This window comes from Phaethon lepturus, unplaced genomic scaffold (assembly GCF_000687285.1).
Source record: "Phaethon lepturus isolate BGI_N335 unplaced genomic scaffold, ASM68728v1 scaffold53799, whole genome shotgun sequence".
Lineage (NCBI taxonomy): Eukaryota > Metazoa > Chordata > Aves > Phaethontiformes > Phaethontidae > Phaethon > Phaethon lepturus.
In genome coordinates, this window is record NW_010566626.1 from 3,321 (window position 1) to 21,457 (window position 18,137).

The window sequence follows — 18,137 nt, forward strand, 5'->3', positions numbered from 1 at the left end:
TTGATCAGATAATGAGACAGTTTGAAGCATCTTCACTACACTGTTCTGGCAAAGACGGAGGCATCAGAGCTCTGATGCCTTAATAGACTCAAAAAAGAGAGAGGGAAGAGATGACGGGCGGCTCAGCAGTGTTCAAGGCTGCCTTGGACTTGATGGTCCAGTTGCTAGTGGTGGCGATGGGAAAACAATGGTTTAAACCTGCTTTGTCCCCTCTCTGTTGGCGATCCTGGCAAAAACCAGCACACCTCATCAAGAATGGATGCAGACTGCCGGGCAGCACGGGGAGAGGGCTGGGGTGCTGAGCTGGCCGGTTTCTGTGGATGCAGCCAGAGGACACTTCCAGTCCTTGCACTTAAGATAATTCAATGGGTTTTCCTATTTGGAACCACAGCCCAAGCTGCGGCGCAGTCCAGCTTGCCTCAGTAAATGGGACAGTCAGAAACAATTTTGCCTGGAGCTAAGCCGATGTGCTGGTTTTGGCTGGGATAGTTATCTTCTTCACAGTAGCTGGTATGGGGCTGTGTTTTGGATTTGTGCTGAAAACAGTGTTGATAATTCAGGGATGTTTTTGTTATTGCTGAGCAGTGCTGACAGAGTGTCAAGGCCTTTTCTGCTTCTCACCCCACCAGTGAGGAGGCTGGGGGTGCACGGGGAGCTGGGGGGGGACACAGGCAGGACAGCTGACCCAGGCTGGCCAAAGGGATATTCCATACCATATGACATCATGCTCAGTATATAAAGCTGGGGGAAGAAGGAAGGGGTGGAGGGACGTTCGGAGTGATGGCGTCTGTCTTCCCAAGTAACCGTTACGTGTGATGCAGCCCTGCTTCCCTGGAGATGGCTGAACCCCTGCCTGCCCATGGGGAGTGGGGAATGGATTCCTTGTTGTGCTTTGCTTGTGTGGCTTCTGCTTTACCTCTGAAACTGTCTTTATCTCAATGCATGAGTTTTCTCAGCCTTCCGATTCTCTCCCCCGTCCCGCCATGGGGGGCTTGACTCCTGGCTGGAGTTAAACCACGACAGCTGGGACAGACCCTACTGAGATATTTGTCAGCTCTGGGCCCAGGTAGAGCGTCTTCATTCCTGGTCCTTCCTTCTACAATGGATGAGTTCCTCATGCAAACTCTCCTGCCTGAATCCAGATATATTTTTGGCAGATACATTTTACTCCCCACCCTCCCACCCCCATGCTATTTCCACCATGAAAGAGAAGGAAACTGGGAGTTTTCCCATTTTTTTCTCACCTTCACAAGACAGAAAACCATTGTAGCACTGATTGGTGGAAAGAGCACCAGGCAGTGCTCCAGACACGGACACTATTCTTATTTAAGCATAAAGGCCACTTCATCCTTGTTTTTTCCTGATGAGACCAGAAGCCCTGTATGGAAAGGACTCCCTCTATGGACACTGCTTGGCACAATAAGCCTTTGACCGCAGCTGGGCCCAGGGCACGCAACCATAAAATAAATGATAATAAAACAAGCAGGGAGAAATCTTTGCCGGGCTCCCTTGCCTGTTCACCCGACCCTGGTATACTCTGACATCCTTAGGCATTACTTCAAGAGCAGATGGTGCTCTGTGGTACAGCAAATGAGCAATTATCCTCCTGACACCCCACAAGGCCTCCCCGCATGCAATCGCAAGAAGTTACTTCACCCCAAGCTAAGAGCTGTTGTCTGGCTTTTCAGCATAATTGGATGTAATCAAGTTTAATTTGGTTGGTGCAGTAACTCTGAAGACTTTTGTAACTGGATTACTGTCGGCTCAACGGTCATGTGCCATTATATTTGCTGGTCAAAACAGAAGCCAGAATAAAAACAGACGCTTTCCCCCTATTCCTCCTTCCAATGAACACCCCTCCAGGATATCAGCTTGAACTGTACAGTCAATATAATGAACTAAAAATTCTATTAGAAGAAGGAAACCATTGCTGTCGTCTTACGTTCAGGCCTCTCCTAGAATGTGTAAATTATCTAGAGTATGTATCTCTACATTTGTTTACAAGCACAGACCATGCACAGCTTAGAGCTAAAACTAGTGGAGCATAGGCCTATGATGCACATGAGCTTTGAGACATATAAATTTTATTATCCTTATTGTACAAGTAGGGAGGCTGAGACCACGTGCAGGAGTGAATGGCTGATGAGGAAGGAGATCCTCAGGTCCTATTTTCTACTGTACATTCCCAGCTGAGAAGAAGGAACATACAAAATGCTGTGTTCATAGCAGACTTACAGCTCTACTACAGGTAATCTATAGGTGAGAGCATGGCACCTGGTAAACGTAACAAAGCCAGCAGCATACAGACCTTGTTTTCAGACCCCCCAGCTCCTACCAGTATTAAGTCACTGAAGCAGCATGTGAAAGCCTGTTCCCATCATACCTTAGGTCAAATTCTGAAAATTCCAAGAACCTCTGGTCTTTTCTAATGCCCCCAAAGTGCTGAGAGTTAAGACACAGTCATATCCTCCTGACAGATGCTGAGGCCAGGCAAATAGAGACTGAAATACGGTACTTTTTTAACAGTGAAAATAATCACTGGAGTAACGCAGGGAGGTGATATGCTCTCATGGTTTCAAAGCATTTTAGACCATTTGAAGGTACAGGAAGCATATTACATTCCTGGTTGAAGTGTCGATTACATTTTAGACAGACACCTCCTAAAAGTCAGTTCAATTTTGAATTGTAGATCAACCATAAAAAGACCAAAGTGCGAAGAGACTTCCCTAAGATCAGCAGCAAAGGATGCTCTCCAGCTCCCAGTCCCAAATGCTGTGGAGCAGCCACCCTCACAGCTGAATGCTGTTAAGCCATCGATGCAGGCATATGCACCTCTGGTTTTGGCCAGATGGCTATTTTGAGTTTCTAATGATCTGGGAAATGAACATTTCATAATGTTCTATCTCAGAGGGTTTAGCACAAACTTTCTTCCTTTTTCCATACCAGCACTGTTACAGATGGTGCCAAATTTCAATCAGGGACCGGAGTAACACAGTGCTAAAAACACCAAGTTTTAGCACGTACTCCAAGGAGACAGCAATGTAATCCTGCCCAGTGAGTCATCCATCAAGTTTGTTAACAAATAGGCTCATGAAACTTGTGAAATACTTGCACCCTATACTTCCTAAATCACCATAAACGCTAATAATTTATCAATGCTATTAATAATAATGGCATTTGAAAGACTGGTTTGAATAAACCAGGCCCTCAGATTTGATTTGCGTGGTTATTCAGGTTTTGTGGGTGGCAAAGTTCAGACGTGTAGGGTGATATGGAAAAGAACCACCCATGCATGCTTACGGAAAGGCACCTAAAGCACACCCTTCCCAGCACCTCAGCTGCTGTGCAGAGCCCCTTCTCGGCAGCTACGACGCTGTGTACGCGCTGTTGGGCAAGCCTGAATGGACATGGTGATTTATTTATATTAAACAACCACAGAGGTCATTTCAAGTGCTTTCACGGAGATGCCATCGTGTGACTCCAACCTGCCAGAATGAGGCCTCATCTGCCAGAATCTCTGCAGTAGGTAAGTGCTCGCAGCTGGATCTCCTGGAGCTGCAAACTGGTGACCGGCTGAGCACTGATTTTCTGTAACTTCGTGCAGAAATGGGAGAAACCTGTTCTTGAATCAGGCAGGGGAGCCTGGAAATCTAACCCTGAACCTAACTCCGGCTTTGCTTCCCTTCATAGCCTCTGGCAAGTCCCTTTTCTGCATTCATCTGGAGCACTGGGTTTCTCACAGCTGGGTGAACAGCCCCGGCAGCACTGACACAGAGAGGTCAGTAAGCCTTGAAGTTGTCTAGGGTGGGTGTCTAGCTGCCTCCTGCCTGGGCGGGCAGCCCATGGCCTTGCATTCATCAACAGAGCAGCAGCAAAGCTGAGGGACAAGCAGAAACCAGGAGACCTGTGTCGCAGAAAAATACGGATCACAAGCCTGCTTCACACAGCTTAATCATAGTACTGAGCACTTAGAGCCCAAGATCTTCAAAGGGCCACAAAGATAGCACTGAATTAATGCTCAAAATCACTTTGAAAGTAAAGACACCATAGAATTATTATTACAAAACCATTGTGCCTATGAAATATAATTATTTTCCCCTGTGGCTGGAGATCTAGGCTCTTTTGGAAGTCATGGTAGATAGTAGAGAGTAGTCCAGTACAGAAACTTATGTGTTTACACCATTATCAAGGCTACCTCCCAGACCACACTACGATTTTTTTCTGAGCAGTTTGCATATTTTTTTGCCAGCAACCTCAATTTTCACAGTACATACAAGTATCAGTACATTAACCTGCTGAAGACAGTAAGATATACAGCTACCAGTGAAGAGCAAAAAGCCAGATCAAGCTTTGCAAAGAAAATTAAAAACGTATTCTCTTGGCTGCCTCAAATTATTCAGAAAAAATCAATTGTAAGAGTAATAAAAATAAACAGCAGGACTGCTATCTCTGAAAAGCCTCGGGACATACAGGGATAGATAAAAATCACTGAAGCACAGTCTAGGATCTTAGAAATGCCAAAAATGCGTTTGAAACCGGATCAGCTGCAAACATCCTGCCTTGCTTCTGGTGTGGCAGCGCACTCAAAGGCAAACAGAGGGAAGTCTCGTGGCGAGGCACCGAGCAAGGATTCAGTTGATTTGGGTCAGTTCCATGGTTGTGCCACACATCTTCTATAACCTTGGGCGAGCAGCTTAATTGCTCCGTGCCTCAATTTCCCACAGTAAAATACTGTCAGCAATAAGAGCAACAAGGATCCTGAAGTCATTTCACCCGTAATCGAGGCTACAATTTCTGATGGAGCTAGTATATGCCTTTTAAATGGCCGCACAGTCTTGCCCCTCTCCTGCCCTTTATGCGAAAGCTCTCCCTTTACAGCATCTTTGCCAAACACCTCGTGCAGCAGACAGCAAGACACAGCTGTCCGACAGATAATAATATGTTTCACACCAGCAATAAAACAACGGGAGCCATAATTTCTTTGAACTCTGGGTCAAACTTCTTGTTAGCCAAGTCTGTAAGAACTCGTATAGTAAATTACGTATGTCTCTCTACCAGCAGGATCATAAAATAAAACTTTACAATCCTTCCGAAGGTCATGGCTCTGCAACAAACAGTAAGACAAAACAATAAATTCACCCCTGAGACCACCATTTTTTGTGGTTCGGCAGCTTTCGTTAGATCTGAAGGAAATCAGGACTTTGATAATCTTTATACAAAGATTATACTAAGATAACTTTCTTATTTCTCCTTTGGACCCATCTCCCAATTCTCCCTAAGCATAAGGCAGAGGCTAAAACTACAGTAGTAATGACTGTTATTGGTTTCAGCAGCAGCAAAACCACATTTATCTCTATACACACATTTAATGGAAACAATGACCAAAGTGTTTCTTGGCAAATTAGTCCCCTTCTCCCCCCAAAGAAAAACACATCTATAAGCTATTTCCAAAACAATCAATATTAGTCCAGCAAGCAACACTGTACATTCTCCATCAAAGTCTTGGCATTCACTCACAAACAAGTGATGTTTTATGAATTACAACTACTACCAAATAAACTGGAGAGAGGACTGCTGAGCTGGACATCTTGCTGCTTTTGACCCAGGTCTGGGGGCCTGAATACAGGTAATTCAGCTGAAATCCCTGCGCTGCTCTGCTGACTTCTAAACATTTGGCCCAGCAATGTATCTTTTCATCTATGCTTGTATGGAAGCTAGCACAACAGTCCAAGATCTAGACACTGCCGTAGTATCACAGTATAAATCATAAAGGAGAGAACAACAACCTCTACTATTAGCTTCAGAGCATGCCTTTGCTCTCCTGTGGATTTCAAACCGGAAAGACTGAGACCTGGTATTAGTTCTGCAGGTATTATTTTTAATTAAAAATAGAGTACTTTGGGACACTTTGATCCCGCACATAAAAATCTTAAGTAAAGAGATCATCTGATATTCTTGAAGTGAAAACAAAGATTTTCCTCTAAACACTCTTCTGAGAGGCTGTCATTTGGTTATGCAAAGTTTATGGCATTGCTCTTTTATTCCCACCGGTGTTGCTCTCCCATCGCTCTGTACTAATGTTGCAAAGCCCCAGACACAGTAATCAATGACACCGACTCTTTCCTCTGAAGCTCCAAGTGAGGAAAAACCTGAAAAGAGGCAGTACTGGCTGCTGAGGAACTGAAACTTGAACAAATACTTACCGAAAGGACGCTAGCAGAGACCACGCTGGTCACCTGGGCTTGAGAGCTGCCTGCTTACCGCCCTGAAAACACCCCAATGTAAGCTACTGCACTGCATGCTCAGGCTAAGAGATGACTCCTGTGTGCAAAGAATAACAGCTTTTTGTTTGAAGAAGTGTCAGAGTTTTTAGCTGGCTTCAGCGATTGTCACAGTGCAGACTCTATGAGAAGATGTAGCAAGGAAAACTGCTTAAATCCAAGAAATTCTCAGTGCGTTTCCCAGCCTACATGTCCAAGAGGAATGACCTCCCCTGTCCTCCAGATTAACTTCCGTTTCATTCCGGGATAGGAGATTCGAAGGAAATACATGACATTCCACATGGAAATCCCAGAGAAAACACGTCGCATTCCTTGGCAATACCAGCCAATGTTATATATACATAGCACGAGGTGAACAATGCCAGCCTGGAGGGAAAGAGAGGCTCCCACCCTTGCTGGGTACCCATAAATCAAGCTTCTCACAAGAACACCAGTCTCAGTATTAACCCTAAGCAGTATCATCACGCACACGGTCCTCAGCCTCTACCTTCTCCTCTCTCCCACGCTAGGAAAAACAATGCATGTTGAAGGCTGTTTCCAAGACTGGACAACCCTTTCTTCTCCCTTCTGAGCCTGAACGTTCATCTGGTTAGTTCTGCTGGGAACAAACCTGCTCTCTCACTCATTCTGCCAGCTATCGGGGGGTAGCTTTTAGATCCAAGGACAATGCCCCCTTAGCTCAGCCTCATCCATTGATCTCCAACTCACCGAGTATCTTTGAATGAAATAGAAATACATGGGAAGACTGGGAAGACTGCTCCTCCTGGACACACAGTCAGAAACACACCAAGAATCACTCATGATCCATCCTTAGAATCACAGAATCATAGAATCATTAAGGCTGGAAAATACCTTGGATCATCAAGTCCAACTGTCAACCCAACACCACCATGCCCACTGAACCATGTCCTGAAGGGCCACATCTACACGTTTTTTGAACACTTCCAGTGATGGTGACTCCACCATCTCCCTGGGCAGCCTGTTCCAATGTTTGACCACTCTTTCAGTAAAGAAATTTTTCCCAATATCCAATATGAACCTCCCTTGGTGCAACTTGAGGCCGTTTCCTCTCGTCCTATCGCTATTTACTTGGGAGAAGAGACCAACAGCCACCTCACTACAACCTCCTTTCAGGTAGTTGCTACATCTTCCTTAAAAATCTGCCTTTCTGCAATGGGTGCAATCAGAAAAAACAAACAAAAGATACCCAACCCCAAAACAAAACAAAACTTAAACCCCAAAACCTTTGACATTCCTTTGTATGCCTACCTATCTATAAATCAAAGGTTCAACCTTTTCCTTCTGTCCTGGAACAACCTCTTATCAAAGCAAAGAATGAAGGGTGGATGATACCAGTCCTTGGTTCTTGCAAGCTGTCACCTCACATAAGGCCCCGACAGCCACTCTGCAAGCCTGTTTGAAACAGTCCTGCTACCCTTCCCCGTAGCTTGTGACTCATGCCACATCATCGTGTAACTTTTTGGCACCTTCTACTGTCTTCTCCTCTACACCTTGTTTTTCACCTGTCGCTGTTTAGCCCCACCCTGCCCATCATCAGATCTGGCATCTTGCAGCATGATCAACAACCTCCCGCTGACAACAGCCCGCTTGATGCCAGAACCAACGCAGCCAGCCCAGAGCTGCTGCAGGGATGAAAGCAGAGTGGATGGGAGATGGTTTTGCCATCCACCCACTCTGTTTTCAGCAGATGGGCTTCCAGTTCAAGCAGTCTCATTTACAGCAGCTGTGACAGAACCAGTGACTAAGGATCTCAATAAGGACACCTGCTCGTCCAAAGTTATTTAGGAACATGGTATGGATGGGGCTGTTTGGCAGCTGTACTCTTTCCACATCTTTCTGCTGAGAGAAGTAATTCCTTAAAGGCCAGCAATAACATTTAAGATACAGCATTAAAAGGAGAAATGGTCCAAATGCAGGAGGATACTCGGGTGTCTGATGTAGGAACGTTTTCAGTGGTTTCAAAGAGAAGGCAGGTGCTTGAACTGTTTCATGAAACCAGACTTATCAACGCAAGGCTGTACCAGGAAAGGCAAACCAGCAAATGCACAGTTAACACCTGCCTAATCAAGTAGACGACAGAGATATGAAAAAAAAATTGATATGCTGGTGATGTCTCAGTGCATGCAACAAACACCCCAAAGTACTGACCTTGTGGTGATGTTGTTTGCATGATCATAACATGTAAAAGCCCCACCTGTGGACCAAACTGAATCATGGCAGGTGCCACATGACATAAATATGTATTTTTAGATACTGCAGGTGCAGTATTATACAGCTCTACCAGAGAGAACTGTGAATGCAATATTACCAGCCCAATGCTAGTTGATTACTCTTTTTCAATCTCTTTCATCTACTTGGAAAAGAAGTCTTCACGGCTGTTCTGCAGCCACTTCACGTTGTATGTGCCATTTTACATGGGGATCATTAGCAATAAGGTTGCCACCTTGCTTTTTTCTCTTTATATATATTGTTTATACTGCAGCCGTCTCGGGCACCAGAGTAGTAAGCACTATGCAAATGACCATTTTCTAGATTGTGATAATTTGGAAGGGAAGAGGGATGCTGGAAACCCTCAGTTCAAGTCCCAAATAAACCAGTAGTTTCCAATTGCCTTAGGCAAGTCAATTGATCTTCCCATAAGCCTGACTTCAAAACAGAAATTAATATTTTTTTTTACCTAGCAGGGAAGCTAAAAGCATAAACCCATTAAAGACTGCAAGGCGTTCGAATCCTACAGTTTTAAGCAATTACTTAATACATATGCAATGCTTGGGAGTATATGTTGGTTGTTTCAAAATATAGCCAAAACTGCTTGGTCCGATGAGCACATGAGAGATATTTCTCAATAACAACAAAAAAAACCAAAGCAACAACAAGAAAACACCAATAAACTGCAAGTTGGCTCTGGAGAGATGAATGAACATTCAGCTAACAACATTTTTTTCTGCTATGACCATGTGCTCTCTTGGAGACAGAAAACAGATCTCTCCTGCAGAAGTTGTGCAACTAATTTGGGTATACAGAAAAGGAAACATCTACCAAAGACACTGGAGGAAACACTATGATGCTGAGTGCTACAGTTTTGTAACAGAAGAAGAAACCAGAGTTACAAAACAACCCAGTGTACATCTTTATTGATGATTCACAAAATCAAACATCATTCACCTAATTCACTCCAGCAGTTCCAATATGACATTTTCCTTGCTAGGTTTGCCTGATTTTTCCAAGGCAAACAATATTTGCTTTTAACTCGTGGTGGGGAGAATGATGCTTTAGAGTAGCCATTTTGTAAGAGCCAGTGCATCACAGCCATGACAGTACTTCACAATTTTATAACACTCAATCTTCAAAGCCCTGTGCAGGCATTTAATTAAAACCTATTAAAGCCTCACAGCAGTCCTGGCTCCCAGTCCATTTTAGGGCACACCTCCTTACTAATATTTCACAGAAAACCCCCACTACCTCCCAACAACACTTATTCAGTATCTCCATGGCTTGTACTAGTCTCACGAGAATCTTGACCCTTTAGTTAAGTGGGACTTACTAGTACTCCTGAAGGACATTGAAGACATGAACTGCCATCAAATTAACTGCAAGTGTGCTTCCATCATCTCATCAGAACATATATCATTTTCAATAAGCCAGCATTACATTTACCAAGAGTTTCACCAATATAAAAATGATCTTGTTTTCCTACTAAAACACACTTAGTCATACCCTAATACATTATATACATATCGTCACACCAGCAGTTTTCTCCACGTGAGTCAACTGCTGAGCTACAGGAGACAGGAGTGAGGAAATCTAGGGAAAGGAATAACATCTTTGATATTGTCAACTCCCAAGATGTACTGCAGGTAGCGTTCAAACCCCATTCCGAAGCCTCCATGAGGAACTGAGCCGAATTTTCGGAGGTCTAGATACCTGTAATTTAAACAGACAGTTATATTTGCAGCACGGTTATGCTGATGTAATTAGAGTGAGCTTTTTGTCTAGGGTTTTGCTTTCCATCTTAATTACTTCCCTTTGACCCTAACCACTGTGGATTTCCGCCAACACAGCCAGCGTTGGTCAGGGGTGTGAAGAGGTGCAGCTCCCCAACAGGCAGAATTGTATTAGCAGAAACCCCAAGTGCAAACACTTTCAAACCAGCATAGATATGCTTTGTCAAGACGCTAAAAGCACGTTTTGGTTAGGAGAGAACTCATCTGGGTATGAAGAAAAGCTTTAACATCATAGCTCTGATCATACTGAGAACATCTTTGTAAGTTTTATTATCTAAAATATTCCTACTAGAGGCACAAACCCAGGTTCCTACAGAAGCATAAAATATTTCCACTGTGGGAGATGGAGTTGCCTGCTTGAGTTTGTTCAGTCCTTGCCATGCTGGTGCTGAAATCTGCCCTACAATAAATTCTTTAATTTTCTGTCTTCTCTTCAGTAGTCTAAGTAATTTCATTTCCAGTAATTTCTTCAGAAGCCTAAATAGGACTTGCTGTCTGCTGAATGTTCCTTCAGATTTTTTTTTCCTTTTAAGGTAATTATGATTGCTTTTTGTTACTTTTCCCCCAATCGCTCTTACAGACTGATTCATTTATTTCCACAGTAAGTCAGCAAAAAATCTTGGACGTATCTTCTCCAAAAATGAGATCTGGAACAAGACATTTCATTTTGCAGAACAGCACCTGTTGTGCACAGAAAACTCAGAAAACGTCTGGAAGCAGATATTCCAAATATATTGGTGTCAACAAGCTTATGATAGTTCTTCTTTAGAGTTCCCCCTTTCCCAGTTAGACTGTAACGGATGTGATACACAGGAACTATATTTGCAGCTATAAATTGTCACCAACAGTTTTATTTTAATAGGAGTGAAAAACATCTCAGTGGTTATACTGATTTATGGGGCCACTTCTGAGCTTGCTGAGGCCACAAAGTTATTCTTCTTTATATGAATGCACCAGTAAGGGACTGAGTGACTCCAGATGTATTACATGCTTCTAATCTTCATGTATGAATATTTTATCATCCCAATTTAAAAAATTCAAGTACACTTAAATATAAATATATATATATGTTTTACTGCTTAGGCAGTGGAGTGGAGGGGAAAAAGAACTGTGGAAAAAAAAAAATAAGAGTGGATTGATAGTAATAAATGGCTTCCCAAATTGTTAATGAACTTCAAGGAAGAAGTGTATTTTATACTGTGTGTGTATATGTAAGTGTTTATATACATTTATGTATACTTGTATGTAAAATAGACACATATATTTAAGTGTACTTGCTTAAATATATATGAGTGTACTTGCTTGGAGTTCGATGTGCTTCAAAATTTTGTTGGCTTGAAGACTACATTTTAACATTGAAGCCAAGGTAATGCCACTGATCACCTCTACTTACAAAACAGAAATACTCCAACAAATTCTACAGCTGCAAGAGATCGACCTGGCAGACTTGGTTTGACAGAATGCCTTTTATACCATGAAATATTATTTCTTCCTTGCAGTTCATTAACAGTACTTAAAATCTGGGAAGCCATTTATTACACTCAATCCAATCTTCAGGATTTTTTCCCCACTGTTTTTTCTCCTCCACTCCACAGTCCAAGTAGTAAAACCAGAAGCAGAACTTCTTACCTCTTCCTACTAGCACTGACACACGATGTGCAGTTATGCCTATACCACAAGATGAAAAGCAGGTTCAAGAGTGGGACATACGTTCTCTGATCCCTGGGACCCATGCGCTTTCTGTCTGCACTGCTGGGTGTTGGCTTGCCTTGCTAAGGCTCTGTTGTATCCACCCCACACCTTGTGACCAAGATTATGCTTAGGATATGAACACGTAGGCTGTGCAACAGCATGGTGGTCTTCATCGCTATCCACTTCATCCACAGTGCATTAAGCTGAGTTTTCACTAATACACTGGGAACTGCCCCCGGGGAGCTCCGCTTAGTAGCTTTTCAAGGGTTTGCACGGAAGATGATGGGCAGATCTGATGCTGAGGGTGGTGACTTGTGAAATAGGAAAGACCTTAGAAATGTGAGGGATATGGGTGCTGCCCGTGGCAGATCAACCTGTACCAGCTCAGTAGTTCTGAGTAGAACTGGCAAACCAGACGGTGACAACTGTAGTTGCAACTAGTAATATAAATAACAGCACAAACATTTCTGATGATGCCTATAAGCATACCTGTTTAAAGACAGTTGAGGCTAAGCCTAGCATCTTTTCTCCCCTTTTGCTGGCAACAGAGTTTATAAAGTTATTGTAAGGACATGAAATAATTCAGCTTCTTCCAGATGAACAATAATAATAAATTCTACCCTTGCTTATCCAGAGCTTTCATCTGTAGATCTCAAAGCACTCTGAGAAGCCATTTTGGCAAAAGGAGCGAAACAAAACCCATTAAAGTAAATGGAAAAAGTCCATTGAATTAAACATGCTGAGGATCAACCCTGTGAATCCTTTCTGATGACTGTGCTTAGAAGAAGCAAAGGAATTGAGAAATTTTCCATTCTCCCCAGATGAAAGAAAAAGTAACTGCCTGCAGATGAAGAGAAAATTCTCTTTAGGCTCGAAAATGCTCCCTGAGGTTTTCCTTCATTCAATAGTCTCCAGACATTGGAGGTTTCTCACCTCAAAAACAGTCATGAACTAGCCTAGATATTTCTCCCAGTAGCTCATACTTAAGAGGAGAGCTGAGCCCTCCATTGGCAACTGGGGGACCGTGCAACATTATTCCTCCAAGGAAATAAGTTTCCGCGACCCCAGCTAAGCCCTGGAGTTCATGTTCTGGACCTGGAGGACTTGTAGTTCTTCAGAGATTTGAATCTTACTGAAGTATGTGCTGCAACAACGTCCCCCGGCAATGAATTCCAAAAGCTTGTTATTGTGCCAAGTTAGAAAAGCATTTCCTTTTATCCTTTTAAAAATCTATACCCTTTTATCATCATCACGAGCTCCTGTGCTACTCAGCAAGGCACTATGAAGATCAGCGCTCTCAGTGACCATTCAAAACCAGAATGTATTCTTTTCGGTCTCCTTTCAAAACAAATATGATCTTGATCTTTTATGTAACCCTCTTGTTATACTGAAGCTTCTGCAGCCAGTTTGAAAAAAGTAAGGCTGAAAGAACAAAGATATCGCAGTTCATGAAGTTGAATATTCTACTGGAAAAAAATGAAAAAAGATGAGGGTAATGAAGAACTACCAGTGAAATGGCATTTGAAAGACCGTTTTGTTGAATGTTTCAGGAAACAAATATGCAAAGTATCGCCAGGTTCTGATGCTGGGAAAAATGCTGTCTTTGGTTTCAGACAGCTTCTGTTCTGCTACAACTTTTTGGGAATCCACAAAAAAAGCATTCAAGGAGGTCAGTCTAAAACAGTCCCATTGACACAAGTGGGATTTGGGCACGTTTTGGCTAGCTTTAGCACTGATTTTCTGCCTGCCTTTGTATGGCCCAGCACAGCGCTCTGGTTTCTCCCCAGAGCAGAAGTAATAGGATCAGGCACCTGCCAAGGACAGTGAAGGGCTACCTGTTTTTTCTGGGCTCTGAAGGATGTTAAAGGATGATATGAATGCTGTCACTGGCTGTGGATTGGAAGTGGCTCACCAGCGCTGCTTTTCCTTAAGTCCAACTCCTCCTTTCTACCTTGCCACACGAGGACCCAACAGAACACTCCAGCATTCAAGCCTCAAAGAAAATTAGAAGTCAAAGAGCCCAACACAGCTCAATCTTCTCCATCTAGAGCAGGAGCAAGGCCAAGACAAGTAATATCCATTCTAAGACAGCAGATAACACCTGCTCCGCCACTGTGTAATTTCACCAGCGTTACACCAGAGGATCAGAAAGGTACCTGGACTGTAAATGGTTCAGTACGAGGCCATCTTACACTTAGACTGGCCCAGGTTGCCCAGAGAGGTGGTCAATGCCCCATCCCTGGAAACATCCCAGGTCAGGTTGGACAGGACTCTGAGCAACCTGCTCTAGTTGGAAGACTCAACTAGAGTTCAACTAGGTTCATGAGTTGAACGTGCTCATGACAGCGGATTGGACTACATGGCCTTTAAAGGTCCCTTCCAACCCAAACTATTCTATGATTCTACAATCTTCTCCACTGATGTGCATGATGATAGTCAGAGTGAGGAAATGGGTGCCTTACATGTAGAAAGACCGTCTGAAATGCTGCTCAAACTGATTGATGGTAGTGGGGACACGTTGTCCGTTACAAAGTACCTGCTTTGTTATTGCTTATGCTAAGCTGGCACCTGGAGGCTGCAGACAGCATCTTTGCCCCATTTACAAGGCAATATACTCAATACTCCCTGGTCACAGAGAAAGCAAGTGACTTCCCAGAGTAAACTCCGATCGTCTGACTTTCCCATTTAACTTCCACAGACCTCTCCAAGGCTAGCCAAGATCAGCATCTACAGCACTGAGCTCTTTTCTGACTACAGTTCAAAGGAAGGAGTGTCAAAATAAGATAAAATAACTCTGCAAAATCAAGCCAAATACTTTTGTAACTCATAGTCTTTATGGAAAGAAACCTGCACAACGGGAAAGATGAGGCGAACTGAAGAAGATTCAGAGGACTTTTACCATTCCCTTTATCCACCTTTTTTGAAAAGCTTTCTAAAAGGTAGGAATGGGCAGAAGCACAACAGTATTTCAGATCATCAGTTGCCTCTTTGCCCAGTGATTCTCCCACAGACAAAGCACTCCTGAAGCTGTTCTAGAGGTGGCGAGCCCCCATAATATCCTCATGCTCAGTGAGAGAAGGAAACAGGTAGAAACAGAGATATGGCAAAGTACAAAGGATTTCAAAAGGGTCCACATCTCATACAGCTGCCCATTCTAAAGTCAGCAAATATTATATTTAAAAAGGAATGACTCAACTGTTCTTCAAGGAGTTTGTGAGCCAGCTTTGGAGACTAAATTCAATCACTAAATTGGAGGAGATTAATTTCAGTCTCTCCTGCCACCTCCACTGAAAAGATGGATGCTGGCAAACCACCCACCTATTTTCTGGCAGATTGTGGACTGGAGTCCAGAAGCATCTTATGTTACTCCTATCCTGCACCTTCCTAGGACACCAGACCCTGCTATGACAGGGGCTAAGAACAGTTTTAATCTTCTCTGGGAAGTTACACCATCTGTGGTGTAGTGGAGGGAATAGAGGAGGAAGTCGCCTCCAAAAAGAGATCACAGGAGGAAAGAGTTTCCAGAACATGATTGCTACATATCCATGAAAATGCAATCGGATAATGGGCGATGTCTTAATCTTCTCTTGAGGGAAGCATGAGGCAGGGCTGAGCTACCTTTGTAGTGTTGGAAGGTTCTGCCACTGAACACCAGACTTCCTCAGGCTATACCTCAGCATCTAACCACACACCTGATAATCCTTGGTCAGGATAATCCTTCCCTCAGATGAAGTGATATGGTGTATTCTGGCCCATAAACCCAAACAATAAAGGAAGACATTTCATTCACCCTGTTTGCAAATGGATGATGGAAAGATCTGACATGCACTGGGCTGTTCCTAAGTGACTTCATATTGTGGGAAGAGGAGAGTGAAGAATCCTACACTTACTCTGCTTTTTTTCAAGGCAGCCTCCCTAATGGTCATTCCAAATGCTGCAGAGTATTTGAATATACTCTTCTAAATTTAAAATTCTCTGCACTATCACCTCTCAGTAGCAGTGACGAAGTAGAGACCAAGAAACACTTGTCAAGAGGAACACTAAGATCTTTCTGTCATTTTAATAGGCTAAACCATTAATTCAAAGGTTGTTCTGTCTCCTTAGCAGGACAGTTTTAATTGCTTCAACCGCTTTGTTAGGAAAGATTTTTCAACCCAACTGCCCTGTCAATTGCAAAGGGAGTTATTCATAGAGCTGTTAAAGGTCACACACTGCTTGTGGTTCTGTAACCTGTTTATCTCATGCAATGGCGGTCAGAATCTATTCAACATGGAACGCAGCTTAATGATTTAATATCAAAAATCACTGATGGGTTGTAAATTAATCCACTTTATGAAATCCTGAAAGGAGTGACCTGTACTGTGAGTGGACAAATTGGGAAGATAAACTAAGTGGCATTAGATTAAACCTTGTTTAAATGAACTGGCTGTTCCATTTAGACTGGCAGTGACGGCAGGACAACTGGGCCAGAAAACATCCCCTCAAGAACAGGATCAAAAAAATGAAACAGTTGTTTAAAGAATCTCAAAAGAAGAAAAACAGCTTGCAGACCAAGATAGTGTCTTACCATTGGTACGCATCTGCGAGTCCTAATCTGTGGAACAAAAAGAAAACACCTTGTAAGTAAAGGAACACAGGAGATCCACACAAGCAGCACTTGCCTGGAAGAGAATGCTACAAGAAAAGGGAGGGTCTGATGATTAAACTCAGTCCAAAAAGGAATAGCAGGACATTAAGGGAAGACATGATCAGTGGCTGTCAGTTCTGGTAACTGGCAGACAATCTTGAACAGATTCCCCACATGCTTCTTAAAATGTAAAGTTTGTTTGTCAACATACAGGGTTGATCCCAGCTTGTGCATACTCTTAACTTTAAGCATATCAGTAAACTACTTGTGAATGTTTGGAGAGTACAGGCCTGAATATTAAATTTACAATGACATACAGCCAACCTCATTTATGAGTGAGTCAAAATCTATTCACGTATGGCTATGTGGCTCTCCTTCCATAATGAAATAAAACCACTGAACTCCCATGGCTTTATTAATGTGTGTCAACTTCTGCAAAACTCCTAAATAAAATACATCTTTTTCTAATTGCCACCAGTGCACTCTCCCCTGTTTTCCTGCCCTAGCAGAGTCAGAGAGAAATTGTTGTGGTTTTTTTCTCCACTTCTCTGAACACAAACAGAGAACTATAGGCAAAGAAAGACCACTTCTCTCATCTTCAGCACATTGCAGCCGTCCCTGAGTAGGACTTGGGGAGCTACTGTATGAAGTGTGTGTGTAAGGAGACAAGATCCCCGTTTTTTACCTCTCTTAGTTGTGCTGGGTCTGCAGGAAGTATAATTTAAAAGCATTAACAAAGTATTTGGGCTCAGCAGATCTGATCCTGAGTACTCAAAATTAAGAAAAACAAGTGAAAAGAGGTGTTATTTTTCTAGGTCATCTTCAATGCAGAGCTGTACTTTCAGGTCACTGAAGACACACCCCATTTGTAGCTTGAAATACTTCCTATGACTTTCCTGATGAACAAGAAAGTCTGTCTTCAACCTCCATAAGGACCACTCCTGCAGCCCCACACTTTGAGGGCTCTGGACTCTAGATCTCAGTAGCAAAAATTTCAAGTGAAAAAGTGCAGCAGGCAACATTGTACTTTGCTTCAGCTGAAGGATGTCTGCTTTGGGAGACTTCGCAGGGAGAGTAACAGGAAGCACAGGGAATAATATCATCCTACACCACAAATTGAGAACCAATGCTCTGGTGATTTTAATTGCCTGGCACCTTTTGGATTCATTATGCTGAAATGGATTTTGCTCTTCTCCACTGACTAGATATATCTCTGAGCATGCAACTGATTTAAGCAACAAATTCATTCCCAATGTGCAAATGATGTTACTCTGGGATTAATCCTGCTCCTAAATTGCTTTGCACAAGTGTACAACCGGCCCAAATGGACTCATCTGAGTTATGAAAGGTTCTTTTGAACAGACAGGATCCAGGGAGTAATTGTCTATGGTGAATTACCCCATCTATGATGTCAATTATTGTTAACTAAACAGCAGCTTTGATATTCTGACACTGAATTTAGCCTAAAATTACTCGAAGTCACACAACCCAGAACAAAGCAGCAGGGAAAGA

General features: G+C 42.9%; 1 protein-coding gene across 1 annotated transcript in view; it reads right to left on the minus strand.

The window, feature by feature from the left end:
• Positions 1-9,715: 9,715 nt before the first annotated feature.
• The window catches only part of NARS2 (asparaginyl-tRNA synthetase 2, mitochondrial (putative)), a gene marked incomplete at its 5' end in the record, with an annotated part of 14,525 nt that continues 6,103 nt past the window's right edge, over positions 9,716-18,137 (minus strand). Inside the window, 2 exons of the mRNA XM_010295545.1 lie at positions 9,716-10,226; positions 16,566-16,592. Coding sequence (XP_010293847.1) covers positions 10,082-10,226; positions 16,566-16,592 — 172 coding nt within the window. The remainder of the gene's footprint in view (positions 10,227-16,565; positions 16,593-18,137) is intronic.